This window comes from Capra hircus, chromosome 25 (assembly GCF_001704415.2).
Source record: "Capra hircus breed San Clemente chromosome 25, ASM170441v1, whole genome shotgun sequence".
NCBI classification, from domain to species: domain Eukaryota; kingdom Metazoa; phylum Chordata; class Mammalia; order Artiodactyla; family Bovidae; genus Capra; species Capra hircus.
Genome location: NC_030832.1, coordinates 24,910,227 through 24,921,837, shown reverse-complemented (window position 1 = coordinate 24,921,837; position 11,611 = coordinate 24,910,227). Strand labels below are relative to the sequence as shown.

The 11,611-nt window shown below is 55.5% G+C and overlaps 1 protein-coding gene and 1 non-coding gene across 3 annotated transcripts in view; both read right to left on the bottom strand.

The window, feature by feature from the left end:
- On the bottom strand, nt 3,215-3,286 carry TRNAC-GCA. Its single transcript has one exon. It is a non-coding gene; the product is annotated as a tRNA-Cys (tRNA).
- IL21R (interleukin 21 receptor) overlaps nt 6,778-11,611 on the bottom strand; it is a 36,056-nt gene continuing 31,222 nt past the window's right edge. For both annotated transcript variants that reach the window (XM_005697627.3, XM_018041047.1), the window contains 4 exons: nt 11,373-11,550; nt 10,836-10,929; nt 10,349-10,433; nt 6,778-8,224 (listed from right to left, as the gene is read on the bottom strand). In XM_005697627.3, coding sequence (XP_005697684.1) covers nt 7,502-8,224; nt 10,349-10,433; nt 10,836-10,929; nt 11,373-11,550 — 1,080 coding nt within the window. In that variant the 3' untranslated portion in view covers nt 6,778-7,501. The remainder of the gene's footprint in view (nt 8,225-10,348; nt 10,434-10,835; nt 10,930-11,372; nt 11,551-11,611) is intronic.

Sequence of the window (11,611 nt, the reverse complement as noted above, 5' to 3'; positions counted from 1 at the left end):
TTTCGTTTTGTATTTCCTAAAGAATCTTTGATCCCCCAGGGGCCTGTTGTTTTCCACCATGGAACAGCCAGGAATAGACGTTATCGGTAAAACCCGAGGAAGAGGTGGGTACTGGGGGTGAGCTTGGCTCAGCCCGTCCCGGCACTGCCTCACCGCACGCCACTGCCTCGAAACCCTTCCTCCTACTCAGCCAGGCCCCGGCCTCTCCCTTAACAGGCATCCGGCTGCACTCAGGCCAGGCCTGTGGCCGGGCGCACGGCCTGCGATGCCGGCAGGCTGCTGAGGTCGAAGCCTGGAGCGTGGAGTCGGCCCACGGCTGGTCTCTTTCACTCAGTGTTTCTTTGTTGTTTTTTAGTTAGTTACCAACATTTCTTTACAATTGGAGGTTTCACATTCTTTTAAAATCCAGATCTTTGTCTTCTCTGGAAAGACCTAGAACTACCGCATGTAACAGCCCCAGGTATGGGACATCCCCCCCAGCCATGGCTGGCCCTCCCCCAGGCCAGGCCTCAGGCCCACCAGAGCTCCTCTCACTTTAACCTGCAGCTCATGGCCTGGCCCACCTGGCAGCCTTGGGTTTCCAGCTTCTCTCTGCCAGGGACCTGGTCCCCAGGCCAGACTCCAGGGTGATGGGGCAGAGGACAGGAGGCATGGGGTCCGGAGTCTTGAGAGTGAACCACCGCCCCCAGCACTGCCAAGACCTGGCCAAGTTTTGGCATCTTTTTTTTTTTTATTCCTTCTTTATTCGTTTTTACTCTAAAGTAAAAAAATAGCATTTGGGGTGATCTGGGGTAATCAAGTAGAATAATGGATATGGTTTGCTTTGTAAACAGAAAATACAGATGCTGATTATGTGGGAATGCATTGCGTGGCGGGAGGAAGGTAGGGTTGATGTCCCGTCCCAGAGCCTTGTTTTTCTCACCTGAGAAATGGGGATAGACTGTCCCCCTCACAGGAGGGCCAGATGAGCTGAAGAACACCAGGGACAAGCACGTAGTAGGACTCAGTCAAGTCTGTTTCCTTCCCTGTATCCCCAGATTGAGGGACAGTCTGGGCACGTGTCTAGGAGATGGACACCTGGGCGAGGAGTCAGCTCTCCAGTGGAGAGAGGGGGTTTCTGTGACCCTCATTCCCACATCTAGGCATCCTGTGCAAGGATGACTTCCTTCCCTCCCTCCCCCGACCCATCCCATCAATCTGTCCGTGTGTCCATCCACCCCCTCAGCTAGCCCCCATCCAAGGTAGCTCTCTGCCTTGCCAAGCTCTGCACCCAGGGTTTGCAAAACCAGAAGTGTAGACCAGAAGCTATGAGATCAGATGGCTTCAGGGCCAGGCAGGTAATATAAAGTGGCCTGGTTAATACTAGGCAGGGTAGGAACTAAGGAAAATTAAAATCTGCATGCCCAGGGTGAGAAGGAATTCATGTTTAGAGAAAAGAGATTTTAAACGCTGACTACCTAGTAAAACACTCCGCCTGCAATGTGGGAGACCTGGGTTTGATCCCTGGGTTGGAAAGATCCTCTGGAGAAGGGAACAGCTAACCACTCCAGTATTCTGGGCTGGACAGTTCATGGGGTCGAAAAGAGTTGGACATGACTGAGCGACTTTCACTTACCTAGTAAAACACCGGATGCGAGCGGGGGAGCACCAAGCCCAGAGGGGTCGTGTCCTGTTCACCCCGAGTAACAGCACACCCCAGACCCCCGAAGGTCTGTCCTCTGGGTTCCTTGTCCCTCCACACTCTTCATTCTTACTCCTTTTTACTTACATAAGGTGTTAGTCGTTCAGTTGTGTCCAACTCTGCAACCCCATGGACGGTAGCCCACCAGGTTCCTCTGTCCATGGAGTTCCCCAGGCAAGCACACTGGGGTGGTGTGCCATTCCCTTCATCGGGGGATCTTCCTGACACAGCGATCAAACCCAGGTCTCCTACATTGCAGGTGGGTTCTTTACCATCTGAGCCACCAGGGAAGCCCACACCCTTCATGTTTATGCCTTTTTGCTTATATAAGCCACAGCTAATCCATTCTCTTTAAACACCTAAACCTGCAGGCTGCTTTCTTCTCCAGGCCTTTTTCTCTGCATTTACATACCTTTTATGCTCCCCACCCCTGAGAAATCACAGACCTGTGATGGCATTTTGCGTACTGACACAGCTCCAGCTGTGGCTCACCCTGGAGTGCCCTTGCACGTCGGTGTGTGCACATAGAGAGCCGTGAGTTGAGTCCTGGCACTGAGGTCCTGATGTTACTCCCTCTTCATTGAAATTGCTTCCTGGTTTTCCCCACTGAGCATCTTCTCCTCTGCCTTCCCAGGCCCTGCCTCCCTTCCTGCTGGAGCCCAATCAGATCTCGCTCAGTGTCTGGCAGCTGCCAGCCTCCCACATCCCCTTCCTCCCATTCCAGCCTCACTTTGCGCATGGCCACCCAGAACCCTGGGCTGAGTGTCCTCTGGCTTCACCTGACTCCCCACCCTTCCCCTGGGTCCTTGACCCACTTATGCCAGGGAATTTCCCACATGTGCATGTGTGTGTGTGAAGTTTACGTGTATTTTTTATATGCGTGTGTGTGTGAAGTGTATGTGTATTTTTATGTGCGTGTATGTGTGAAGTGTATGTGTTTCATATGCGTGTGTGTGCGTGTGTGTGTGTGTGAAGTGTATGTGTATTTTTTATATGTGTGTGTGTGTGCTATATAAGTGTAAGTGTATGTGTATTTTTATGTGTGTGCACACGTATTTTTATATGCATGTGTGTGTGTGTGTGCGTGTGCACATGTGATCTCCCTGCTGAGTGTGGTCTCACCACCTACCCCACCTGGTGCCCAATGCAGGCCTACCCACCCAAGGAGTAGAATTAATCCCTTGTTGAGTGTTAAAAAGAACCTACTAAAAAAGAAAAATAAATAAGAATTTTTAAAACAAATTTTAAATTTAAAAAATTATAAGAAAAAAATGGAAAAGAACGTACTGTAAATAAATAATAAAAAAGAACCTATCACGGTTACCAAAGGGGAGAGGGAGAAGGGGAGGGACAAATTGTAAGGTTAGGATTAACAGAGACAAGCCATTGTACATAAAACACACACACACAGTGTCGCTCAGTTGTGTACAACTCTTGTGACCCTGTGGGCTGTAGCCCGCCAGGCTCCTCTGTCCATGGGATTCTCCAGGCAAGAATACTGGAGTGGGTTGCCATTTCCTTCTCCAGGGGATCTTCCCAACCCAGGGATTGAACCTGGGTCTCCTGCATTGCAGGCAGATGCTTTATCCTCTCAGCCACCAGGGAAGCCCTATACATAAAACAGGGAACCAAGAATTACCTTGTAGCACAGGGAATTATACCCAGTGTCTTGTAATAAGCTATATGAAATATAATCTGCAAAAAAAAGAGAAAAATCATTTTGCTGTACATCTGAAACTAACAGCATTGTGACCAAAAGAACCTACCGGTTCACCTTGTGAACGTTCCCACCGCACCGAGTTGCTGGGACAAGTGTGTAGCCAGCTGACGGTGCCAGGCAGATGCGAGTGCAGCCCCTGGACCTCAGCGCAGGGAGCACACCGCCTTCAGCTGGCTCCTCAGCCAAGCTCCAGTGCTCACCAGCAGGTGGCAGCAGCCACCCAACATCTCCGTTTGCTGAGGGCTGGTCTGGTCTCCAGATGTCTGTATTAATAGCTTGTTGTTTGGGCTTCCCAGGTGGCCCAGAATCCGCCTGCCAATGTAGGAGACCCAAGAGATGCAGGTTCAGTCCCTGGATCAAGAAGATCCCCTCGAGAAGGAAATGGCAACCCGCTCTAGTATTCTTGCCTGGAAAATGCCATGGACAGAACTGAACGAACATGCACGCACATGCAGCTCATTGTCCAGCCAAGTTTAAGGTTGAGGTCAACCAAAGCATATGGGAGTGGGGGTCAGGGTGGGGCTAATTTGTCCACAAAGATGATAAAGTAACAACATTTTCTAAGCACTTCCAATGTGCTGGACACCGCTATCCATACTTCACACGTATTGATTCCTGGTCCTGATCAATATACCCATTCCATGTATGAAAAAACAGACATAAGGAAGTGAAATGATTTCTGCGGGTTGAAAGCTAGTAATTGGATCTCCTAGTTTCCCAACTCAGGCCGTCCAGGCTCAAAGCCCTCTCCACTTAGGCCCCTTTCCAGAGATGGGGTTTGCCTTGGGTGGGTGGCCAGCATGATGCTGAGAGACATCCCCCCTCAAATTGCAGAATCTAAAATTTATTTTCTGGGGCCATCAGTTTTTAAAAAGAGGATGCTCACGTCTTTTGCCCCCAGAGATGTACCGCAAAAGCCCAAGGGGAGTGTAGTTTCAGGCATGGCTGGATCCAAGAGCTTAAGAGGTATTATTGGGAATATGAGTCCGCTTCCCAGCCCTGCTTTCCCGTGTGTTGGCCTCATCTCAGACGAGCTCAGATGTTCACTAGGGGTCGGGGGGGGCCGGGTCACGTAGCCATTCCCAGAGCTGGGGTCAGCCCCCCAGTGGTGCTGACACAAGCTCGGGCACCCATGGCTGTTTCTTCCCTCCTGACCCAGGTGCCCTCCAGCAGAGCAAGATGAGGAGAGTTTGGACTTGAGGTCAGGAGCCCAGAGTTCAAGCTCTGACTCTGACCTTTAATTCAGGGTGTGACCGCAGACAAGTCACCGGTCCCTTCTGCACCTTCACTTCATTTGTTGAATGGATATCCCGCCCCTGGGAGCCTGCAGATGGAAAAGGGCTGGGCCAGGAGCAGTGGGTGGCACCCTCCTGCCTCCAAAGACAGGGTTGTTAGTAACTGTGTGGCCTGGACGCTGGGTGACGGGGACCTCCGAGCCCCCCCCCCCCACCCCATGTTTAGGGCTCAGCCACACCTCCAGGCCTTTGCTCAAGCTCTTCCCTCTGCCTGAGTAGCTGGTGTCCCTTACAGCTCCTATTCATTTTCCAGAGCCCAACAAATGCCACCTCCTCCCTGAAGACCCCCAGGGCCTTCCTGCTGCCTGCTCTGATCTCCCATCCAAGTGCTGGGGTTGCCTCCTACCAGCCAGGAGTGTCGATTATAAACATCTCTTCCAATCCCGTGTTTGAAGCCGTCAAGTTGCTGGCTTGATATTGACTGTGGTGAAATGTTTACACCGTGGAAATAAGCAAACGCTGCAAATCAGGCTTTACTGAGGAGGGCTCCCTATGTGCCTGATCGGGAGTGAAGCAGCGAACACAAGAGGTGAAGTTGCTGCCTTCCTGGAGCTTGTGTTTGGCATTTCATCCTTGTCTCTAGCAACTGTTTATCTCCATCCATCCATCCAACCGTTCTTCCTTCCAGCCTTGACCATCCTTCTATGCTTCCGTCCGCCCACTAATGCACCCACTCGTCCATCGGTCATCCACCCACCCCCCTCCTGGTACTCCAGCCCCCCAGGTGGGCCAGCTCCTTCCTGTCTCCCTTCTGCACTGACTTTTATGAGCTGGGTCCCCTTCAAAGACCGAGTGTCGGTGAGGAGTCCTGTCTGGCCCAGGCCAGAGACCCGTGCCCCTCCCCCACCCTGGCCTGCCATCAGCGGGGGTTGCAGGTGTCCCCTCCCCCTACACCTGGGCCCAGAGCTCTGGGTGCTGGAGAGCTGAGCTGCTTCCCCGGAGAGCCAGGGGCTCATGAGCGCCTGGAGCCCGTGGTCTCCCTGAAGGTGTGAAAACCACAGCACACCTTGGCCCAAGCGTCTCCAGGGTGACGGCGGGGGTGGGGAGGGCTGCTCACACCTGCAGGAGCTGTGGTTTCACACCTGTGCTCCCATCTGCACCTCGCACATCCTGATCCCAGTCCCACTGTTAAGACCGTCAGTGTTCTAGAATTTTCAGAACCAAGGCATCTGGTGTTCTCTCAGCAACTTGGAAGTCAGAGGAGCCATCGGCAGGACTGACAGGTCAGCCTCATCCAAAAGCAGAGACAGCCCAGAGCTTCAGGTGATGCCCTGCAGCCTGACTTTTGGGAAGGACCACAGGCCAGGGGCAGAGAGTCCCTCAGGGCTCCGAGAGCTGGTGGCTGAAACAGACTCCGCTATTTTAACCCTGTTCAGTGGCCTCTAAAGCCTGCCTCTAAAGGTGAGCACCCTTAGGAGAAAAATGATCTCTTTTCCTTTCTTTTTGATTTTTATTTTTATCGGGCTCTAGAGAAGGGGATGGGAATACTTCTGCACATTATGCCCCACTACGGAGAGGTCCATTCTGATTTTCCTGGGATCTTTTTTCCTTTTTTAAAGTAAGAATTGTTTGCAACATGCAGCACCGATTTCCAGCTCCTGTGAAAAGCTGACGTTCAGTAAGTTGCCTTCAAAATGTCACAAAGAAGTATTTTCTTAGCATCTTAATTTCACATTTCAGCAGGCTCTCTGACAAACTGTCAAGAACTTGACTCCCTCTAATTCCCCAGGATGAACAGATAAGATGCCAGGGACCAGGACCACCATGTCCTTACTGCCTAGCCCAGTGTCCCTCCCCCACCGTGAGTGCCCAGAGGAGGGTCCTCTCCCAGCATCCCAGCACCTGTGTGTACTCAATAAATATCTCTTGGGCACATAATGGGAACAACAAACGCGCAGCAGGCGCCCAAAAACAAAATCTTGGTTGCTGAGGGGCTGATTCTAAGAAACAAAGCTGGTTTTCAGCCCAGAATCCCCCAGGTGCCCCTCTGCAGGGCGGGACAGCCCGCAGGTACCTGCGTCGTGTCTGGTTTCTCAGCCCCACCCAACCTCCAGCACAGACCGTGGTCCTGGCCGCAGAAGGAAGGAAGCTGATGTTTATTGAGGCTCTGGGCTGCACACTGTATGTGGGCGACCTCTCTGATTTCTCCACAGGGTAGGTCAGGCCACCCACATGGTCCAGACAGGAAACTCCAGCCCAGAGAGGGGAAGCGACTCGCCGAAGATGGCGCAGCCAGGAGGTGTCAGAGTCAGGATTCAGAGCTACATTCATCACCCACCCTCCCCAGTCTTCCCACCCCCAGGGTCACGATGGACTTACTTGGTCCCCTTTCCTGCCCCCTGCGACGTGATGAGGAAGAGTGTGGACCTTGTGCAGCTCCCAGAGGCAGGACCTGGGGTGGGGGGTGGTGGGTGCTGGGCTTGTGGCCTGTCCCAGGCAGGGAGGGCCCTGGTCCCAGCGCATGACTGGCCTCTTGGCACATGTCCTGAGGGCCACCCTCACGTGCCTGGGAAGGAGGGAGGCTGTCCTCGCGTGCACAGAGGCACGTGCCGCTCACATTCATGCATACGGGGAACTCACATTGGCACAGACACATACATGGCATCACCACGGGGGTGCTCCATGTCCACCCAGGCACATGGGCCACACACACGCGTGCACACAGCCACGCCAGTGGCCCCTGAACCCCAGATGCACAGTGTGAGCACCAGGCTCAGGCGTCCTGTCGGGGAGACCAGAGCTGCAGGCCCCTTCACTCCATAGCCCCCGGGGACCCTGTCCGCGGCTTGTGGCTCGGGAGCATCACTAGCTGGCCTGGGATCCCGGTGGCGTAGGTGAAGGGGCCGTGACCACCCACTGTCGGAGGTAGCTCCTGGGGGGTTCCTCGTCCCTGGGGCTGCTGAAGTCACTCTCCACGGGGCTGCCACAATCAGAGTCCGCGAAGCCGCTGTCAAACGTGTTCATGTCCAGGCCGACCGGAGGTGAGCCTGCCTCACTGTCCGACGGCCCGGGTGTCCAATCTGCCTCATCCTCATGGGACAGCCTTAGCCGGTCAAGGAGGCTGCCCGGCCTCACGGGGCCACCGGCTGAGACGCAGCCACAAGACAGGATTGTGGCCCCCGTGCTCAGGAGCGGGTCCTCTGTGCCCGGGCCAGGCTCCAGGCCAGTGTCCAGGTTCAGGGCAGGGTAGCCATCATCCCCACAGGTGCAGGGCCAGTCACACAGCCCCTCTGCATCCACCACGGTCACCGTGTCGATGGACACCAGGCCGTATAGCCGGTCCTTCTCCTGGCTGTAAACCGAGCTGCCCAAGCTGCCTGCAGTGGAGGGCACTGGGCCCCAGGAGCCCGGCTCAGGCGCCCCGTCAGCTTCCACCAGTTCTGTGGGTTCCGGCAGCTCCGTGGGCACCAGCCCCTTGGCTGCACCCTGCGGTGGGCACGGGCTGCACATCTCCAGGGCCAAGTGCACCCCGGGGCTCCAGGGTCTCAGCTCCAGGCTGGAGGCAGTGAAGGGTGTGCCCACCCATTTCTGCAAGAGAGGCAAGGAGGGAGAGTCATGGATGGGAGCAGGGACAAGGTGCTCGGTCACTGAATCGTGTCCAACTCTGCTACCACATGGACCGTAGCCCACCAGGCTCCTCTGTCCATGGGCTCTCCAGGCAAGAATACTGGAGTGCGTTGCCGTTTCCTCCTCCAGGGGTCTTTCTGACCCAGGGATTGAAACTGCAACTCTTGTGTCCTCCGCATTGGCAGGTAGATTCTTTACCACTAGGGCCATCTGGGAGGCCCACGGACAGGGGTAAGGGGGTGAGCTGTTTACGCATAAACAGACACAGAGACAAGACAGATGGTAAGAGAGACAGAAAGGAAGACTTCAGAATATAGAGAGATGGGGGTGGGGGAGATGAGTACTCGGCTGTGGCCCTGTCCAGAGATGGTCCCCTCCACTGTCCCTGCATCCCTGGGCCTCAGTTTCCCCACCTGTAGCAAGGAGCCATGGCTCTCGGCAGCCTGCAGGCACAGACGATCCGCTGCTCGGCGGCCTGGGGTCTGTGTGGGTGTGGGGTCGAGACTCCCGAGTAGTGGGGACCAAAGGGCAGGAGGGCCTGAGGACTGAGTGGCAGGGCCCCCACCAGGCCTCCTGTTTTATCTTCCTTGGGGAGATTTCTCAAAACCTTGCTTCTCCTGTTTATGTCCTTACTAGGGTGGACATGTGGCCAGGCAAAAGCTCCTAGCTTCTTGGGTCACAGCTGTGTCCCCCAGAGGCTCACACAGTGTCTGGCAGACAGTAGGCGCCCCAAAAATGTATATTAAGTAAATGAATGAGTGGAATGAATCAAGGACCAGCCACTCGTAAAGGATAAGGTGGTGGCGGTGGTTCAGTTGCTCAGTCGTGCCCGACTCTTTGCAACCCCACAGACTGTAGCCCACCAGGCTCCTCTGTCCATGGGATTTCCCAGGCCAGAATCCTGGAGTGGGTTGCCATTTCCTACTCCAGGGGATCTCCCTGACCCAGAGATCAAAACTGCATCTCCTGATAAGGGCTGTAGGGCAAAGATGAACTGCGGGGCAGCCATCCTTAAGCTTTAAGGGTCTCCCTGCCCTTGCCTGCCAGGGGTTCCCTTCATGACACGGGGTCTCCAACCAGTCAGCAGAGAACATCCCTGGGAACCAAAATCTCCCAGTTTTGAGCTTCTTGGTCAGAAAGCTCATCTCAGAACCCTGCTGAGGCCCATCACCCCTGATCTGAAGCCACTTCTCAGCTGTGTGGCCTTGAGCCACTCCACAGAGTGCTTGTGGGGATTAAATGATACACTGAATAGCATCTGTGGAGCTCCTAGCAGAGCGCCCAGTGCACCAGCGAGGGCTAGATGAGTCCTGGTAAACAAGCACAGAATAGACGTAAGAGTTGAGCTTCAGGGAAAGTGCAGAGGAAAGAGGAAAGGTTGGTTGGACGTGATGGAACCTAGGCCTCGCCCCTGCCTGTCTCTGAGCCTCAGCCTCTGGTCTCCTCGTGTCTCCCCTGGAACAATGGAACACCCAGCCACCCACTCACAGGGGCTGTTACGCGGGTGAAAGGGCGGAGGCGAGACGGCGCTCCATGATGGCCAGGCAGCCGGCAGGTCGCACCTCCTGACTTTCAGGCTGGGCTGGAGCAGTTTGTCCGCCCCGCCCGCCATCACCACATCCTCTCTGTGGTGGCTGCCGCCTCCGGGGGGTGGGTGGCAGTAAATGGGCACAGAGAACCCATGGGTGCTGGCAGAGGGGGTGGGGGCCCCATGTATTTTGCAGGTGGGGCCATTTCCTTCCCAGAAGCTGCTCCCTCCCCACCTCCAGAGCAAGGGTTTCTACAAAAGGACTGGGAGGCCAGTCTGAGGCTCAAGGGACCACCTAGCTCACACTCTGCCCCAGTCTGATTCCTTGGCCTGAGAAACGCTGCAGGATCTGGTTTAACACTCATGCCAACCCTGCTCCATGGGAACCCCTTCCTGCACTTTGTGGATGCAGAAAACGAAGTCTGGCTCTGGGCTGGGTGGGGATCTGGGTGCCCCTGACCTGCAGGGTGGGGCTGGGGGTCCAGGTGTGAGGGGAGACGCAAGCTCCCAGAAGGCGAGAGGCTCCAAGGAGCTCATCACAGGGTGGGTGTGCTCACCTTGAAGTCTCCGCTGTGGCCCACGTACAGGGGCTGGAAGAAGGGCTTTGGGCTGGACACCTGCAGCCACACCTTTTCCCACGGCCTGAGAAGGCAGAGACGAGGTGAGTCCCCCTGCACCCCCCAGAGGGCAGCAGGACCTCCTGCTCAGCTGCACCCCAAATGTGTCCTGTGGGAGACTCAGCGTCTCCAAGATACAACTCGGGCCCCTCCCTTCTGCCCCTCTGCCCTAGGCCTCAATTTTCACATCTGTAAAATGGGGCAGCGAGTCTCCTACGGTGCACAGTGTTAAAGGGCTGGACTGCCTACTCTGTGCCGAGCCAATGCTGCCCCGCTCTGAGCCCTGACTCCTCCTCCACCCTCAATTCCACAGGGCTGCGGGGAGGAGTCGGGGAGTGGAGGCCCTGGGCACTCCAGCTCCTGGAGGTGCCCCCTATATCCTGGCCCATGCTGAATCCCTCCCTGCCTCCCTGTGCCCTGGCCTCACCTCCAAGGGACCTTCAGGCCCAAGAAGACAAAGATGAGGCAGACCAGGATGAGCAGGATGGGAACCAGGTGAAGATACAGGTCTCCCTTTCTCTCTGGGAAGGAAGCAAACACTGGATGACATTGACTGGCCTTTACTGGAGGCCACGCGGGTGTGGGTGGGGCACTGGGTGCAGGCTGGAGGGGAAGAGGGTGGGAAGGCTGCTGCTACCTCATAGTGGCATGGACCTGGGTTCAACCCCTACCCCAGGCAAGTGATTTTAATCTCTTGGAGCCTCCCTTCTCTTATCTGCAAAATGGGCATAATAATTCCCACTTCACAGATGTATTAGAGGGATCAAATGCCCTGCCGGGAGATGTGCCTAGCACCTAATGCAGGGCTTGACAAGCAGGGGCCCTAGGAATGCTACAGAGTGGCAACGAGCGGGCACAGGACTCAATGGGTACCCTCCAGCCAGGCTCGGGGTGGCTGCCCTAGAACACGATCTGGTACAAGGAGTGGTGTCTATCCATCCACCCATCCCTGTTTCACATCTACCTTCCGGCTGGGTGTGAAAGACGACTGGCTCACTCCATTCGCTCCAGGTGCCCTGGAAAGCGGAGCCGGGCTGGGGCCCTGCCCGCACCTGCAGCTCGTAGTTTGAGCCGCTGTGGAACTCCAAGGGGAGGAGAAGGACGCTTCTGGAATCCTCTGAGATCAGCTTTCTCCCTGGACTCTGTTGGCACAGGGAAAGGATGCACCAAGCCGTGAACCCCTAGTCCAGCCCTCCCACCCCC